Source organism: Ptychodera flava, chromosome 15 (genome assembly GCF_041260155.1).
Source record: "Ptychodera flava strain L36383 chromosome 15, AS_Pfla_20210202, whole genome shotgun sequence".
Classification (NCBI taxonomy): Eukaryota; Metazoa; Hemichordata; class Enteropneusta; family Ptychoderidae; genus Ptychodera; species Ptychodera flava.
Window position 1 is genome coordinate 26,859,487 of NC_091942.1, and position 19,262 is coordinate 26,878,748.

General features: G+C 37.7%; 1 protein-coding gene across 1 annotated transcript in view; it reads left to right on the forward strand.

Annotated features, from left to right (window-relative positions):
- The window catches only part of LOC139151705 (dynein axonemal heavy chain 3-like), a 65,273-nt gene that overhangs the window by 38,951 nt on the left and 7,060 nt on the right, over window positions 1–19,262 (forward strand). Inside the window, exons 35-58 of the mRNA XM_070724667.1 lie at window positions 97–174; window positions 1,265–1,422; window positions 1,552–1,632; window positions 2,245–2,428; window positions 2,891–3,076; window positions 4,025–4,251; window positions 4,582–4,695; window positions 5,390–5,613; window positions 6,168–6,292; window positions 6,600–6,785; window positions 7,056–7,223; window positions 7,606–7,739; window positions 8,435–8,720; window positions 9,176–9,343; window positions 9,843–10,060; window positions 11,504–11,615; window positions 12,107–12,463; window positions 12,783–12,984; window positions 13,537–13,739; window positions 15,351–15,722; window positions 16,057–16,218; window positions 17,195–17,355; window positions 17,818–17,975; window positions 18,506–19,075. Coding sequence (XP_070580768.1) covers window positions 97–174; window positions 1,265–1,422; window positions 1,552–1,632; window positions 2,245–2,428; window positions 2,891–3,076; window positions 4,025–4,251; window positions 4,582–4,695; window positions 5,390–5,613; window positions 6,168–6,292; window positions 6,600–6,785; window positions 7,056–7,223; window positions 7,606–7,739; window positions 8,435–8,720; window positions 9,176–9,343; window positions 9,843–10,060; window positions 11,504–11,615; window positions 12,107–12,463; window positions 12,783–12,984; window positions 13,537–13,739; window positions 15,351–15,722; window positions 16,057–16,218; window positions 17,195–17,355; window positions 17,818–17,975; window positions 18,506–19,075 — 4,834 coding nt within the window. The remainder of the gene's footprint in view (window positions 1–96; window positions 175–1,264; window positions 1,423–1,551; window positions 1,633–2,244; window positions 2,429–2,890; window positions 3,077–4,024; window positions 4,252–4,581; window positions 4,696–5,389; window positions 5,614–6,167; window positions 6,293–6,599; window positions 6,786–7,055; window positions 7,224–7,605; window positions 7,740–8,434; window positions 8,721–9,175; window positions 9,344–9,842; window positions 10,061–11,503; window positions 11,616–12,106; window positions 12,464–12,782; window positions 12,985–13,536; window positions 13,740–15,350; window positions 15,723–16,056; window positions 16,219–17,194; window positions 17,356–17,817; window positions 17,976–18,505; window positions 19,076–19,262) is intronic.

Genomic DNA, 19,262 nt, shown 5'->3' on the forward strand with positions numbered 1-19,262 from the left:
TTTTTTTGTCCAAATATCTATATACTGTACTGTCTCTCTTCCTCTTTCTTGTGTTTGCCATTAACCTTTCTGATTATGGTTCTGATTTTGCAACAGAACAATTTTCCCGTTGGATTGCCGTACAGTGGCCTTCCACGAGCTGACAAGTCACAAACTTTTCAGCCGGAGGTTTCAGTTAGTACAGCTGCTACTCACAATCAACAAAATTAGAAATTTTTTAGAATTATTTTTTTTTCTTATTTTGACATTCTCCACTAATAGACCTCTCTCTACTCATGTTGATCTGAGTCACTAACTTTTAAGTGTCATTTCCTTTGGATGAAAAAGCATATTCAATTTGTGAAAATATTGCATTTTCATAGAACTCTGCGATTTTTTGAACATTTTCACTACACATTTGACTTTGTTAAGTAATTGGCTTGGCATTTATAAGAAGGTGGACAACGAATCTAATTTGTTCACAGTTTTTGCAAATTAAGTGCAAAAGCATGAGATAGTCCAAACCAAAAGATGCAAAACACATGTTGGAAAACAAGTGCCTTTCTTGTCTCAGATATAGCCAAAATTCTGATACTTTGAGACTTAGTGTAATTTTTTATCACAGCATCTATCATCTGAAGTTGTCTACGTAATTAAATAAATTTTGCTGTATTAAAGTTCAACAGTACAATTGCCACCATTTTAATGAAAAAATTGAAATGCAATGAAGTGCTTTTGATTTTAAATGTTTGTGTTTTCTGACATAGCCTGGGAAAAATTGTAATTTCCCTGTTGCTGTATATGAGATATGTCAGTAAAAGAAAATGCAGAACTTGGCTTAGCCTAGCTTCGTCATCCAAAGAAAATCATGGTTATCATTCTTGCATGACTGTAATCATGAATTTCATAACATCATGACCCTTTTGAATGAATCATAATTCTTCATTCATACCTTATTCCATCTTTCATGATTGTGTATGACTGAGAAATGATGTTGTTGTGGTGACATATAGGTTTAAATAAGGTGAAGGTCTCCATAGTTACACCATTCACACTGTTTAAACATAATTATGTCCCTCATAAATATCCCTTAGTGTAGAAAACTTCCCTGGTAAAAGCTGTGACCTTTGACCTGAGCAGCATATAAAGCACTATGGTCTGATCTTATCAAGGACAAAATAAATGTAATGTTAAGGTCACCAAAGGTCAGAGGTTACAGGTCACCCCTGATTCTGTCACCCTTTGCGCTTGGCCGTGTCATGACCTCTGTACGTGTCGATTTCAGGTCAGTGATCTGATCATCCCAACCAATGAGACAGCCAGACAGACTTTCTTCTTGAAAACATACCTGGACCATGAAGTTCCCCTGCTGTTTGTGGGACCAACTGGAACTGGTAAATCAGCCATTACCAACTCATACCTAGTCAGCTTACCCAAAGACCTGTAAGTATTTGTCTATCCACATATTCCATTTTCAATTTGAAATCCCTGCAATTTACCTAAATGCAAGCTTGCATATTCCATGGAGCCACTCTTTACTGCAACATTTTCCCTATTTTTGTTTGTTTTCAGATACCTTCCAAACATGATCAACTTTTCAGCCAGGACATCCGCAAACCAGACTCAAGACATCATTATGTCCAAACTTGACAGGTAAAGGAGCTATCACTGATACTTTATCACATTCAATCCACAGAAAAAAAACAGTAATGGTGACTAAGTGCATCAGTTTCATGTGATTTAATGTGCTGAAGTCTATTTTGGTTGATACAGGAAAGTTTTATGGAAATTCTATAAACATTTTTAGGACAGACGTATTACTCATAACTTTCAGAGGAAGTTCTCTGGCTTTCAAACTTTCATTGTCAAGTTTTGTTTAGCAGAGGATCAAATAACTGACTGATTTCATCACCAAGTCACCACTGACTACTTGCGTGGTAGTCAGTCCAACGATGCATTATTTACAAGAAATTACATTCAGCAATCATCAATATTAAGTTGTAAATTTCCTTTTTGATTTCCAAAGCATTCCACTATGTACAAGAAGAATATCTGTACATCAATACTTGTAATAAATAAGTTAGAACATCATGTGTGATTGCTAAGTTGTGCTCAGAAATCAACATCCTTTAAAGTCCACCTCTCCACCAGTGCATCATGGGAAAGGTTGAAGGTCACAGTGATATACAAAGAAATGAAAAATTCAAACACATTGTTCAACAAACCTGTCAAAAACAAATCTAACTCTTCCTCTTTCAACTTCAGGCGCCGTAAGGGTATCTATGGCCCACCCATGGGAAAGAAATGTGTTGTCTTTGTTGATGATCTCAACATGCCAGCCAAGGAGAAATACGGTGCCCAGCCACCGATAGAATTACTCAGACAATATGTTGACCACCGTCACTGGTATGACAAGAAAGATACCTCCAAACTTGAACTTGTTGATTTGGTAAGCATGAAATCTCTGCTGTTGTTATCTGTTGTTCTCTATATTTTATTATACTCGTATTTGTTTATGTATATAACTTGTATTTTTTTGTCTTGTGCATTTTGCTGTCAGTCACATAATCTGTTTTGTTATGATATTCAAAACATTTTGTATTTCAGTCATATTGTGTTCAAATGCTTTTTGACTTAAGATATTTTGTTCAAAAGCTTTGTATTTGAGTAATATTGTGTTCAAAATACTTTGTGTTCAAGGATATTTTATTCAAAAGACTTCGTATGAGTATAAATATTATGTTCAAAATACTCTGTGATTCAAAGCAATATAATAGTTAAAAAGGTTTATGTGAATTGTGTAAGCAATAGTATTTTCAGATCACTTTGTGTCTAAGTGAAGTTCTCTGGACAATATTGTGAACAGAAAACATTGGAAAAACTGTACTGATTTGGCATTTTGATATTTCAGATCATTGTGACAGCCATGGGACCGCCAGGTGGTGGTAGGAATGACATCACAGGTCGATTCACCAGACATACAAACATCATCTCCATTGATTCCTTTGATGATAACACCATGACCAAGATCTTCAGTTCTATCATTGACTGGCACTTTGCCAAAGGTTTTGATGGATCCTTTGCAAGATTAGGCAAGGTAGGTGTCGCTTCCTTTATGCTTTGATAAAAAGATTCAAGATACTCCAGATTTTACTCAACTTGAGTTCATTTTCAGAAGTCTTAAAAATGGAAAGACCAAACTGATGTTCTTTCACTTTAAAACTTATCATAGCAGATGATACATTCATTTCAAAAAGTATCATATCATGTCATATTTATTGGTATGAAGTTAAGTCACTGTCTTACTAGTCATGTATTTTCATAAACTTTCCTATATCTTTAAAAGCCCGATGTATCGCTGTATGTTTTTGCATATTTCCATAACATGGTTTACAATCAAAAACAACTTATGTAAAAATGCTAACTGAAGCGTGACCGAAGATTGTTTTTTCAAACATTGGTGATGAACTTACAACTTAGGTTTTAACAATTAACCCTTTTAGCGCCAAAGTCAATTTTGTCGCCTTTACAGAATATACCTCAGTCAAATATATTCAGACTTTTGCCAAAATTTTGGTAAAGAACTGTAACAAAGGAAATGTGATTTCCATTTGATCAAAAATTGTCAAAAAAATTACACAAAAATTCATGAAATTTGGTAAAATGTTGCACTAAAATTTTGATGGGAAAAATTACAGCACTCACAGGTCATATATTGACACCATGAGCAAGTAGACAAAAGCTCTAAAATATCCAATGCCAGGGATCGAAATAGTGAAATTTTCAAAGACAATATTGCTTGCTAAATGGAATCAAATACATCTCTCCAAAAATGGGATGGGTATTTTTTTGGTCAACGAAATGCAAAAAGAAACAGCTAACAGTGCTTATAAGGCCTCAATTTTCACAACTTTAGTACATGAAAACTGTTATGTGCTCATTCTCATCAATAAAGTTTCTTTTCAAAATACCACGGGGGATAGTTCACATCCAGAGAAGCTAACATTGACACTTTTATCAAAACTGTTTGATTTCTTGCATGCAGATTCTTGTGCAAGCTACCATGGCTGTATACAAGAGTGCGGTCGCCAGTTTCTTGCCGACTCCCACCAAATCTCACTACGTCTTCAACCTGCGTGACTTTGCCCGTGTCATTCGGGGCGTGCTGCTGATGCCAAACACGCACTTGCAGGAGACCGACAAACTGATCCGTCTTTGGATTCATGAGGTGTATCGGGTGTTTTATGACAGATTGATTGACGACAAGGACAGGTGAGAAACAGTGGATGTACCAGGAGTGGAACTTGGGTATACAACGTCAGCGCTAGCATAGTAAACGTAGATATAGCGTTAACCTGTACACTATGAAGAATTCCATTACCCTTGAAAACATTTCATATTCTAAATTTCCAAAAGTTTTGAACAAAATTTTCAGACCTGAATTCAAATCGACAGTATCTGTTGTTTGTTCCACTGTTTCAGTGAAGTCTTGATAATATAAACTAAATTGTATGATTCTAAATCTGAGTCAAGATTTACAAAGTTTCCTGTGAGATTTTGAATGTAACAACTTGGTTTCCCATTCATACCTTCTCTTTGCAGAATAACATTTTTTGAAATAATCAAGGAGATGACACAGTCCCATTTCAAAGTCAGCATCGATAAAGTGCTGAGTCATCTGTCACCCAGTGGCAAAGTCATTGACGACAATATCAGGTTTGTTGCTCTGCTCTTTCTTTACACCAGTGGTAACATGGCGCGAGCTGTTCAGTGCCAGGCCTTGTGGACTAAAAACTATTTACTAATAGTGCTGAGAGATAATCTTCAAAAGGAGAGGCGGGAAATGTTTGCAACACTGAAGAACATTTGACCCACACGGAACAATTTTATTAGCATGGGCCTAGAGGGTCTTTCTTATGGTAGAATGTGCCTTTGGGACAGATCTTTTGACTCTCAAATTTTCACCACTCTTTCTGATGTATCACTTGTGGTTGGCTCGTTTTAAAACTCTTGGAGTAAGAAAAATCTTCACGGTATTAATTTTTCGAAAATGAAAAAATATTTCTCAATAGAGTTAAAAACAGAGATAGAGGCTATTTTGACTTCCAAATATCAGTAAATGTTAGGTAACTTGTTTCTTTATTTTCAAACTTTGCACAGTCAACCTAGATATTTATACTTGATTTGGCAAGAGTTTGGTTGAAAGTTTCAAGGAGGAAAGTTTGTGTAAAGTTTTAAATCTTTCACTTTCGAGGTGCATATTATTTTCACAAGATTTAGCCCGGGGTTCTTCTGATATGCTCATGGACAATACAGTGTTTCTATTGTTACCTCTCAACAAATCAGTGGTACAAAGGAATGTGTAGGTAGACATGCATGTTAATATGTCGTCACTTCTCTCCCAATTTAGGAGTCTGTTCTTTGGTGACTACATGAACCCTGATGCCGATATCAAGATCTATGATGAGGTCGTTGACCTCAAGGAGCTGACGGCTGTCATGGAGCACTATCTTGAGGAGTACAACATGATCAGCAAAGCTCCAATGTCACTCGTCATGTTCAAGTTTGCAATTGAACACATTTCACGTATCAGCCGCGTGCTGAAACAGGACAACGGCCATGCCCTTCTGATTGGTAAGTTTTGGCCTGAATCTCCTAGTAGTGCTTTATCCAGAAATACAGGGCTGTATCATGTCATGTCAATTGTTAAGCTAGAATGTTTAGGTGCAGCAAAATAGAAAGCAGTCAATTCCTACCAGTATCTTGTGGTCTCAAGATGTCTGGTATATAATGAATAAATAGAAAAACAATTCCCGCCAACCATAATGATGAATCTCAGAATAGCTCAGTCTTAGCCCACTGACACTGTATAACAACGTTGCCAATGAGGTAAACACATATATGGGTTAACCATCTCAATGGCAGAAACAGTTTTAATTTATGTTGGTTGGGTCCACTGTATCACAACATTGCCAATGGTGAAATTAGGGGTAAAACTTTTATTTTGTTACTTTTTAATAAGTGGCAGTAGTGTTTTAAAATGCATATCTTTGAGGTAAAGAAACTGTTCCAGTAAGTGTTTGACGTCCAAATTGGAAAAGATTGTTTGGAAAAAATGCAGCTGATCATGTGCAAAATGTAACAGGTTGGACAAGCTTTGATGACAATATGCTGTTTCTGTCTTTCAGGTATTGGTGGTAGTGGCAGACAGAGCGCCACCAAGCTGGCCACTTTCATGGCAGACTATGACTTATTCCAGATAGAAATTACAAAGAACTACACCAAAACAGAATGGAGAGATGACATCAGAAAGGTAAGGCATTGCCTATTGTTTTTATTCCTCCAGTGTAAGCTACTCTTTCTCAATTGTTGATGGAAAATTACCATGTTGTAAGTTATCAGAGGGGTGAACTTACAAATTACAAATTTACAAATGCTGATTGGCCAAATCAGAGATTGATCTTTGACCTTTCACAGGATGACCTGTCACCTCATTTTTGCCACCCATAAGTATAAAGAATGGAGAGGTCAAACCATATTTAGATTTGTGGATTAGTGTTTGAATATGCACTTTGAGTAGTGATTAATCAATGCATTTACTTTACCTTAATTCCAAACAGTTGATGGTAAAAGCTGGATGTGAGGGCAAACAAACCACTTTCCTGTTCGGCGACAACCAGATCAAGGACGAGTCCTTCGTTGAGGACATCAACATGATCTTGAACACGGCCGATGTACCTAACCTCTTCCCGCCTGATGAAAAAGCTGAACTCATTGAGAAGATGCAGACAGTAGCTAGGAATGAGGTAAGGATGAGTGTTTGGTGGGTATGGAATGTGGTAGTCACAGAGCAAATCTGAAATTTCAAATTTCAGAGAAATTGTCTTTCTTACCAGTTTTGTTGGGTAAAGTGCATTTCACATCTCAGATTGTTAAATATTTATGCAGAAAAATCTGAGATGTTGTAATTAGTTTGGTTTTTAGCAATGGTGTGTTTCGTTTCTACTCACCCTATGCATTGCATATGTCCAATGCAATGCATTCACACACATGCATTTTTTCATACCACCTTGCAGGGTAAAAAGATTGAAGGGACACCACTCGCCATGTACAATTACTTCATTGAACGTGTACGAGCTCATCTCCACGTGGTGTTGGCCTTCTCCCCGATTGGTGACGCATTCCGCAACCGACTTCGTCAGTTTCCGTCACTCATCAATTGCTGCACCATAGATTGGTTCCAGGTAGGTATGACAAAGAGACGTCATGATGTAACAATATGGGGTAATACACAAGCTCTCTTCATTCAGGCATGCGTGCAACCAACTTCACTGATATAATATAATCAAACTGTCATGATGGATCTGTATCTATATGTTCAGACAACAGCCCTGATCATGCACTTTCATGTTTGCGGTGTTGTTAATATACATATTTCGCTGCAAACTTAATTTACACATTTGACCACAGCCAAATACAGATTTCATGCCGTGTGAGGGCAGTATACTCATGCCAGAAAAACCACAGCTAGCATACCAGTACAGTCTTGCAGATCATTATATAAGCACATAAACCCTTACCCTGTCCAACACCAGACACTGAATTGTCTTTTCTTTGAATTGTTAGGCTTGGCCAGAAGATGCCTTGGAGATGGTGGCCAACAAATTCTTGGAGGAAGTTGACCTGGACGACAGTCTCCACATTGCTTGTGTGCAGATGTGCAAATACTTCCATGAAAGTGTCAGAAACCTGTCAGAAGAGTAAGTCTTGACCAAGCTGTCTTCTTTAATTTTTTTTCAACAAAGGAACATTATGCAAAGTGTTTTTCTCAGATTTGATGTTTTAATCAACTGCGGCCAGCCATCAGAACTTTTACCAAGGACATGCAACATTGAAGCATTAGAATTTTAAGTTTTTGACTCTGTGTGTCGGGTTACCCTGCGATGTTTAACAGAACCTGTCCCCATGGCATGCCCCACACCAAACTCTATGATCCTGGGCGACTGATGACACCCAGGCGGTGGGATAACATGCCAGGGTCTATAGCTATAAGGACAACTCTAAGTCCCAGTGAGTGTTTTATTGCAAACCAAACTGAGCTATTGAAAGGCATGATTTAACCCCTTTGAATGCGAAAGTCAACTTTTGTTGCTCTTACAGAATATAACATAGCCAACAGCTTTTGTAGATTTAGACAATTTTTTCAGATTTTCCCCGGAAATTTTGGTCAAAAATTGTAGTCATTGAAAAGTTATGTGCATTTGGTCCAAAATTATCAAAAAAATTACAGAAAAATTCATAAAAATTGACAAAATGTTGCGCTAAAATTTTGATGGGAATAATCACAGCATTCAAAGGATTAAGGCAGTGAGGGGGATGGTACCTTTATAGTGGAGCCTTGACAGAAATACATCTCAACGTTTTTCACCCATTTATAATTCCTGTCTCATCACAGCTTTTATGCAGTGCTGCGAAGACGTAACTATGTGACCCCGACTTCTTATCTCGAGTTGATCATGACCTTCAAGACACTGATGGGCATCAAGCGTAAGGAAGTTGAGATGCTCAGAAACCGATACCTGACTGGTCTTGAGAAGCTGGCCTTTGCAGCGTCCCAGGTCTCCGTCATGCAGCAAGAGCTGAGAGACTTGCAACCCCAACTGATCCAGACATCGGAGGAAACAGAAAAACTGATGGTGAAAATTGAACAAGATACAGTTGAAGTAGAAGCCAAGAAAGAGGTCAGTATATTCCTGTATAAACCTTTTCCTGGTTATTGCATAATGCATTGTTGTGCCTGTATCAAAAATCGTGCACACACTCAAAACAACAGAAACATACTGATTTTGAGCAGTACAACGGACTGTGTGCTTGGAAAATATCGTGCAACCAGCTGGGATACTTGTTTTGCTCTTATCTTCCCATTTCTATGTGTACAGATCCAATCACTTGAAAGAAACAATAGGGTCATACCAAAGTGAAAGGGCTAATGTACTCAATATTTTGTGATCAGAACCAACTTGATTGATTGATGGAGTTTCAAATCCCTTACCAGTGAATATTGGTTTAATCCCGTCAAAATCTATTAAAGCAAAATGAGTCTTCAACAGGGTGATTCGGTTAAGATGTGTCTCCCATTACCTGACTGACATTTTCGTCCGTGATACTCATTATAATATTTTTATTTACCTCACAGGTCGTATCAGCTGATGAAGCGGTGGCCAATGAAGCGGCCAAAGTTGCCAAGGGTATCAAGGATGAATGTGAGAGTGACTTGGCTGAAGCTTTGCCAGCATTGGAAGCTGCCATTCAAGCCTTGAACACACTGAAACCAAGTGATATCTCCATGGTCAAGAGTATGAAGGTCAGTGCCTCCCCCTATCCCTCAACTCGCTCCTCTGAGTAAGCCAAATAAATTGAAATAAAAAATTGTATGGGCTCGGAGGTTCTATGTACACAACATGAATCTTTTCTGAAGCCTGTTGTTGATGTGTTGGTATGATTTATAGATGGGTCATGCAAAGACGACCAAAAGTAAAGGACGGTTGGTGCAGTGGAGCTTTACCTGTTAACTTTGCACTCAAAATGAAACATAATAAGTCAGCCACAGAAAATGGTTTGGTCACATTGAAACTGAGCCTTTGTCACTAACAGTGTGTATCCCAAGCCAAATGGGTGCGTCATCAACCCAGACAAACCATTTTTGACATGTCAAAAGAAATGTGTACATATTACATCTACAGGTATGTTCCTTACAGTATGCAAGGAAATTTACAGAAAATCTTCAATTGACTGAAAAAGGTCCGAGTCTGAAGGCATGCTGGTAACTTAAGATTAAAAAAATGTAATTGTTTAATTGGCAGAATCCACCATCAGGTGTGAAACTGGTCATGGAAGCTATCTGTATTATGAAGGGCATCAAACCTGAACGTAAACCTGATCCCTCTGGTTCAGGTAAGATGATAGAAGATTTCTGGGGACCATCGCAGAAGGTGCTCGGTGACATGAAATTCCTGGAAAGTCTTAAACTCTACGACAAGGACAATATACCTGCTGCCTATATCAAGAAAATCAGAGACAAGTAAGTGTTAGTTAATTTATTATTTTTATCATTCAGTTCGCTCCACTGAATTGCATAGGCTCAATCCATAGAAGTGCATATCAGGCTCATGTTTCTCCTTAAAGGTATACAGTCACCTGTAATCTAGATATGCCCATTTATGGTCACAGGGGCGTTCCTTGGTATTCAAAATGCCCAAGTGAGGGCTCTGTTTTTAAAAAGCGGACAGCCGCTTAAAATCTGTGATTGGTTAGATTTTCTCTTTCCATGGTAACTGTGGCAAATGGAACAGGTGACAGTATACCTTTAAGGTAGTTCGTGCCTCAAAATGAAAAACTTTAACATTTCGCTTAAACTTTCCTCAAGCAAACTTTCAACCATTTTCTTTCAAAATCAAGAATAACATTCAGAAAGAAGTTGAGAAACAAATTACCCAATATTTAGCGATATTTGAAATTCAAAATGGCAGCCATCCCTGTGTTATCTCTACGGGGAAAAGTGAAGTTCCTGATTTTTCACAAAACTAAGCCGTTGAAAACTTTATTTACTTTACAAGCTTCCAAATGAGCCACCACAAATAGTAGTCCAAATGAACATTGTAAAAGTTTAAGAGTCGGAATATCTGTCCCTGAGGCACATTCTACCTTAAGGACTGATTGAGACAACAGCCTAATTCAATGTCACTGTCAGTACAGAAGAAGTGAATATATCTACACATTTTGTTTACCAAGTCATACTCCTTCTTTCAAAGACTCTCAATTCAACCCCAGGTGCTACATGTTCAGTTATTACACGGATAGCTGACATCGAAAAACTGACATTTGCTATTCAAAATGAATTTAGAACTATGCCCATACACATAGTTCAAAATGAGCTATGAAATTTAAAACGTTACATGGCTTCTACCAATTTGAGGAAAAAAATAGCAATGCAGTGAAAAAATTCACAACTGAGAATAAAGAAAACAGCTGCTAACTTTGAGTACAATGCAAACTCTAAGTCAGGTTGTGTAATTTCTGACTGATTCTTTGCATCATATTTTAACTCTTTGAGCGCCAAAGTCAATTTTTGTCACTTTTATAAAATGTACTCTTGTAAATTTTTTCCAGATTTTTGCCGTAATTTTGATAAAAAAGTGTAGCCAATATAATATGATGTCTATTTGATCCAAAATTATCAAGAAAATTACAGAAAAATTTGCAAAAACCAATAAAATGTTGTACTAAAATTTTGGTGGGAAAAAATGATGGCACTCAAAGGTTTAAGCATTCACCGTCTTGCTACCTGTGCTTTCCGTAAATGAACAAAACCAAGGGTAATGTTCTTTACTTTAATACAACTAAACACACAGATGAAGAAAAAAAATCATTTTAACATGTGACAGTTGTGATGCAAGGATGAGACATGATATGGCAACAGAGTCAGGTAAAGAAATGACTCATTTTCCATATTGCTTTTCCATAGGTATGTTACTAATCCAGAGTTTGACCCAGCTGTCATCAGGAATGTGTCCACTGCCTGTGAAGGTCTGTGTAGATGGGTCAGAGCTATGGACGTGTATGACAGAGTTGCAAAGGTAAGCTGACACCTCCCTCCATTCCATAGCAGTACACAGTTTTAATACCAATTATGCTCATTACAGTATACAAGGTCGGAAGGTTTCACAATGGCTTGAAGGCAGAATGCAATTGCCCCTGATGTACAAATGTTTAGAATCTCAATTTTTACAATACATCACTGATCTGCTTCTTTTGTTGATTTGTTTTCAAGTTTGTAGAGAAAACAAAGTTTTCACCATCTTTTCTGTGTTGAAATTGAAACTTCAATTTTCCCCATAAAGCTGACCGTTGGCCATTATGCATTTCACATGTCAATAAATCACATTATTTGTTTCTCAAATTTTATACTTGATTTACAAAAGAAAATGGTCTGACCTTACCTTCAGGAAACTTTGAGCAAATGTTGAAAATTTGTTTAAAGAGTCATATAACCTTAAGTTGGTTTGGACTAAGTGTGTATCCTTGAAGTGATCGAGTCCAATCAATACCATTTTCTGACTTATTCCAGGTTGTAGCACCAAAGAAAGCCAAGCTAGCAGAGGCAGAGGCTGAGCTGGGAGAGCAGATGGGAAAACTGAAAATCAAGCGAGCCCAGCTGAAGGAAGTTACAGACAAACTGGACGCCCTCAACGAGGAGTTCGAAGCCATGATGCAGAAGAAGAAAGAGCTGGAGGAGAACATTGAGCTGTGCTCACAGAAACTAGTGAGGGCGGAAAAGCTGATCAACGGGCTGGGTGGTGAGAAAGACCGTTGGAGCGAGGCAGCTAAAAGGCTTGGAGAGCTGTATATCAACATCACTGGCGATGTACTTGTGTCTTCGGGACTAGTTGCATATCTGGGTGCCTTCACTGTAGATTTCAGACAGGTGTGTTTGCAGAGAGTTGTCTGTTTCATATACTACACTGTTATCCACTGAGTATTTCTTCTTTACCAGGATGCGTCTGAAAATTAATGTAATTTCTATAGAAGCAATCAACTGTTTGAAAAGCAGAATGAAGGGAAAAAAAAACATTTTTGATGAACGCAGGAAGTTCCATGTAAAGAGGAAAAAATCAATAAGGGGAATGTCGGTGGCTGAATTTTGAAAGGTACTTGCAAACTTTCCTGATAAAAGTGAAAACACGTCTACTCATCTTTCACTATTTTGTCAATGACCTTGACCCCTTTGTGTCTTTCAACAACAGAAAGCAACTGATAAATGGCAAGCACTGTGCAAGGAGAAGAAGATTCCATGCTCAGAGACGTTCTCAGTGAGTAGTACCCTGGGAGAGCCGGTCAAGATTCGTGCCTGGCAGATCGCTGGTCTTCCGGTGGACTCTTTCTCCATTGATAATGGTATCATTGTAGACAATGCAAGGAGATGGCCTTTGATGATTGATCCACAAGGTAAGCCAAACTACAAATGTGATAAACGTCAAGTATTACAGAAGCATGTGTTTTGTGCTCAAATCATTGTAATTTGGATGTTTCCAGAATATTTATCAAAACCACATGCAAATGTAAGGTGTGCAATATCAAATAATTTCTTCTGCTCCTGACGATGCTGAACAATAAAGGATCCAGTGAAATCTTTCAGTTTAAAACTGATGTGTTTTGTTTATTTCCAAGCGGAAAGTTTCACATTAGCTACAAGTCACTAAAATTGATTATTGAAGCCTTTGTTGTTACCTACAAAGTGTTCAGTCATACCCACATGCTGTCAGACATCTTTCAACACCAGTGTCAATTGAAATATTTGCCTTTTAGCCATGGTGTCGATACTGTCTGAATTTGAACATTCTGTTTAATGAGAAAGTGTGTAGACATTGCTCTGCTCTACCACAGGGAAATGTTTACTACCCTCAAATCCAACAGAAATCCAACCAGGTGGCTCTTTCAGCTGCCTCTGTAGTAATCATAACACTATTTTGATATGGCCCGTTTGATTCACTTTTTCAGGTCAGGCCAATAAATGGGTGAAGAACATGGAGAAGGCCAACAAGTTGTCGATCATTAAACTTTCCGATGCTAACTATGTCAGAACACTGGAAAACTCCATCCAGTTTGGCACGCCAGTCCTTCTGGAAAATGTTGGAGAAGAGTTAGATCCCATTCTTGAGCCTGTGTTGCTCAAACAGACTTTCAAACAACAAGGTGTTGAGGTGAGACTGTGAATATATCACTTGTGCTTGGAATTAGTTCCAGAGGACCTGCAATGGCGCCCTCTGGAACTGCTGGTTTTTAGCTACTATAGACTATAGTCTATAGAAGCTATTGGGATGGGTATCCGTCCGGCGTCAGTCTGTATGTATGTATGTATGTATGTATGTATGTATGTATGTATGTCCGTTTGTGAGGCGTCCGTCCACTCAAATATCTTGAGAACCGCAGTACTTACTGATTTGATATTTGTTGTGTAGATGAAAAATACGATTTTGAGAAACTATTTTTTTTAATTTTTTGATATTGTTGAAAATAGGCAAATTAATGCCAAAAAAGATGTTTTTGGTAAAAAATCTTCTTCTTCATAACCGCTGGTCAGACAGCTTTGTTATTTGGTATACAGGTCCCTAGGGTAACCCAACTTAGACTTGTTCAAATTGTGATGAAATATGCAAATCTGTATTTTTAAGGAATTTTTTTGTCATTTTTGGTCAAAATTTGACTTACATTGTATGTAATTCTTGTACTGTATAAACCCTATCAATTCACCCAGAAAAAAATAATTAATATGATTTTAAATAATTGAATTAATTAGGAAATCATCAAAGCCAAAATAATTTTAGTGTAGAATTATCAGAAAGTTCAACTTTTTTTGACAGTTCATAGTGAAATGCTTACCATCTTGGAGGATTAAAACATGTAAAGGCAACTTTCCTGAATCCCAACTTTGACATATTCTGAACCGTCATTTATTGTGCCCTGTATGTTATCTAAAAGAAATTGCTCAAAATAGTCAATAGAGATAGAGAAAGAGATAGAGAAAGTTCTAATTTCCATTTATGGTTGACTTGGTAAGGATAAAATAAAATTACTTTTTGAGGAAAAAAATAGAGTGGTCAATTAAAAGAGTGGTCAAAGTGATAGGGTTTTTATGGTAAAGCTGGGCTGTATAAAGATTCCTCATGTGCTATTTATAGCAATTATGCAATCTGTGTAAACAGTGCAATGAAAGTGTAACATGATTCCTTATAATGCTTTTGATGACCTTGAACTTCTTAAGTTTCAAACCTTTGTCTCTTCAGTGTGCTTTCTCTGAGTATGTACAGTCTCAACTTATTAAACAGAACTCACATGTTAATCAAAGATATCCACCTTCTTCATCAATACATGTGTCACAAAGGTTATTCTCTACATAACTCAACAGAGCTCTGTCAACTGTTGAGTTGCTTGTTCTTTCAAAACCGCTGGTCAGACAGCTTTAATATTTAGTTTACTTGTCCGTAGGATGACCTTAGTGAGATAATTTCATACAGTAAGGAAATACTTAATTTTGTATCCATGTCTATAGTAGCTTCAGGGACTTTGGCCCTATGTTTCCTGAGTTCTTTTGACATTTTCCAACCTTGCATTCTCACCTTTTTTGAGTTTATTGGAGATGTTCAAATGAATGTGACGCATAAGAGAATCAGAAAGTTCATGGCTGACCTCAAGAAATCTGAATCATCTATTTTACATTCGATAATCAACACAAATAAATGAAATCACTACAAGCAAACATCACCAAAAAAAAAGTCAGGTCATTCTTATTCATTGTTTTTCTCTCCCTGCAGTACCTCCGCCTCGGTGAAAATTTGATTGAATATTCCCGAGATTTCAAGTTCTACATCACGACGCGATTGAGGAACCCCCACTACCTGCCAGAGATCTCGGTCAAGGTCACCCTACTGAACTTCATGATCACCCCGCTTGGTCTCCAAGACCAGCTGCTGGGTATCGTCGCCGCCAAGGAGAAGCCGGAACTTGAAGAGAAGAAGAACCAGCTGATCCTGGAGAGTGCTGCCAACAAGAAGCAACTGAAGGAAATTGAGGATAAAATCCTGGAAGTGTTGTCATCATCCGAGGGAAACATCCTGGAGGATGAGACGGCCATTCAGATTCTGTCGTCTTCCAAAACTTTGTCTGAGGAAATTAGTGCAAAACAGGTGAGCTTTCAGTCTTTTACATTCCAAATAAGTTTTTCAGTGATGAATTTAATTTCAGAAATATGTTTAGTATGATGGAGTAACCCTATTACCACAATGGTTCAGCCCAAATTCATTGTTTTCAGTGATGATTGTAGACCTTTTTACAGGGAAAGATTATGAAAGGACACAATTTTGATGCCTTTCTGGCAGTTACCTTTGCAGTTTTTAGTATACATAAACTGCAAATAAATGTCACTGAAGCAAAAAAAATTCCAAATCTGAATGTTGCCATCTTGAGAAGAACAAAGATTTTAATACAGTTATTTTGTTTCTTACTTTTTCCTCACATCAGGAAATTGCCACTGCAACTGAAGCTGAGATTGATGCTACACGTAATGGTTACAAACCAGTGGCCACCCACTCTGCCATCTTGTTTTTCTGTATCTCAGACCTGGCTAACATTGAACCCATGTACCAGTATTCACTCACATGGTTCATTAATCTCTATCTTCAGGTAAGTCACTCAGTTCATCAATACCAAATTGGAAGACTCCCAGATTTATTTTTGACTGTGTGATAAATTGAAGCTATATGTATTAATATAAAAAGTGACAAGCAACTAGAACTAAGAATTTTTATTGTCATCCCTATTTACAAATGTGTTTTTCATCATTTTGCTTTAAATTCAGATGATTTGAAGTAATTTATTCATTTGTTTGTTTGTTTATTTATTCATGTGCAATGTTATTCATTTATATTTATTTGTTTATTTATGTACAATGTTATATATTATAGCCCAAACATGGGACTATGTGCCCGAGGGTAGGTGACCATTTGCCCGACGTAAGGAGGGCAAATGGTCTCCTGCCCCGAGGGTACATAGTCCCATGTTTGGGCTATAATGTTTTTATTACATGCCTCTCTTACAAAATTTTCACTCAAAATATTTAGGTTTATTGCCAAATGATGAACAAATGCTTTATTTCCATCTTAGACGATAATCCGTTAAAAATCGAACGATTTTCAACATCGAATGGCGCAATGATATATTTAAACTACTGTTATGCGGTTTATCAATTTTTTTCTGCAAAATTTTCAAAAACGGATTTCCTGTGCAAAACATGAAATTTCGACATTTTTACATAAAAAAGTTGTCAAGTTGAAAATAGTTCCGGTTCACTTTCAGTCCAATGATGACTATGCGGCCCACGACGTCATCGACGAGTTACCATTGAATCCTATGGAGCGCGCGACGTTCGATATACGAGGCATGTAATAAGTTTATTTACTAGTCCTCTTGTCTAGATGAGGGATTTAATATATATGATAATAACTGTAAATATGTTTACATCACTGTAGATATTTTTCCCATATTCTATCACTCACTCAGTATTACCATGTTTTTGAGATATGTCAGGTTGGTCAAATTTCTACCTATTTGCATGTATGTTTGTATGTCTCACTGTTGTTTGTCTGTTTGTTTGTTGCAGTCTATCTTGAACAGCAAGAAGTCGTCTGACCTAGAGGAAAGAATTGAGAATCTCAACGACCATTTCACAGAGAGCATCTACAGGAATGTCTGCAGATCCCTGTTTGAAAAAGACAAACTACTGTTTTCATTTGTACTTTGCATTGGTATTCTGAAATCAAGGTAGGCAACAATGCAAATGGGATCTCTGATGAATTTGAGGAGAAAAAGAGAAAGACAACTGACTCTTTATTGAGAAACTTCCAAGTTTGGCAATTATTCATTGTTTTGGACCCTTGTGTAATTTCTGATATTCTCATCCATTTTAGTGAAGGAATTTTAAACACTATTTTTTTCAGTATTTTCAAAGCATTTTCTAACTGTCAACTTACCCCTCAGTATTTGCTGCTGTAGTTTTGAATTATAATTTTGTTTTTTATCCAAATCAAGGTCAAAACAAAGTGATATGTGTGCTTGAATTTGGACCACAAGAAATATCACTAGTACAAAAAATGATAATCTCGAACATTGTGTGCATCAGTAAAAGCATAGATGTTACTGCCAATATTTCCAACGACAGTTTTCTGCCCAAGCAGTTGTTTTTGGTGTGTCTGAAATACCAATTTTATCATTTGTTTCTGGCAGAGGAAAAGTAGAAGATGAAACCTGGAGGTTCCTTTTGACCGGTGGTGTGGCTCTAGATAATCCCCATCCTAATCCATGCCCTGAATGGCTTAGTGACAAGTCTTGGTCAGAGCTTGTCAGAGCATCCAACTTGAAACCACTCAACGGACTCTTCGAGAGTAAGTTTTGGGGGGTTTTGTGCTGTTCAACAACTTGGTTTGAAAAAATGTGCATAATTTCTTTGTTCAATACACTAGTTTGAACTATTGATCTCTGAAGAACCACTGTACTAAACCACCATGCTGAAACTGGTTTTGACTTCATGGACATTTTCCTGACGATTAAGTCAACATGAAGAACTGTACCCTATATCTGAGGCCGAAGTTACTTCTCTTAACTCTCCTGATAGTCTTAATTATGATTATGATTAATTATGATTGAATTGTTCCATACTGTTATCTCTCCCTTTTCCTCTACAGCGGTTTATGATTTTTCAACGGTTGTAAGTTACCGCAGTGCACTCAGAGAAATGACACAACAGGCTTCTAAAACACTCAAAATGAAGTTCAGTGTAATTAAGATATTTATCAAGTATAGTTGAATAACAGCAAGGAGTGTTATCAGCGATTCTGGGGAACCATGAGGGCAGTCTTCTCACCCAATATGTGGATGTATAATCTTACCTAAACTCACTGTTCATGTACTTTAGGCTTCCAAGAAAACACTGAAAGCTGGAAGAAAGTTTATGATTCCCAGACTCCTCACCTGTCAAAATATCCGGCACCCTGGGATACCTTAGATGGACTGGACAGAATGGTGGTTCTCCGTTGCCTGCGACCGGATAAGATAGTTCCGGCAGTGGGAGACTACATTGTCAATAGCATTGGCCAGACCTACATAGAGCCGCCGACCTTTGACCTGGCGGGCAGTTTTGCTGACTCTAACTGCTGTTCACCGTTGATCTTTGTGTTGTCCCCTGGTGCCGATCCGATGGCGGGATTGCTGAAGTTTGCCGAGGATGAGGGACAAGGAGGTAACAAAATCCAGACAATATCCCTCGGCCAGGGACAGGGTCCCATTGCCAGCCGCATGATTGATAAGGCCATCGTGGAAGGCACCTGGGTGGTCCTCCAGAACTGTCACTTGGCAACCAGCTGGATGCCCAAACTTGAGAAAATATGTGAGGAGGGCATCACGCCGGAAAACACACACCAAGAATTCCGTCTTTGGTTGACGAGTTACCCATCGGAAGATTTCCCTGTTTCCATCTTGCAAAATGGTAAGTTACATGTGTCAAGTCTGCGAACTTGAGTTCAAGCAGAAATATTGAACAGATAAAGGCCTTTTGTTTGCTGTTCTTCTGGTCAGTTCGTAGAAAGCTTGAATGTCTGCATACAGCTTTTGTAGCCTTAAAATGTCTTTCTATTAAACTAAAATGTTTTCTAACTTGTACCTCACGGCACACT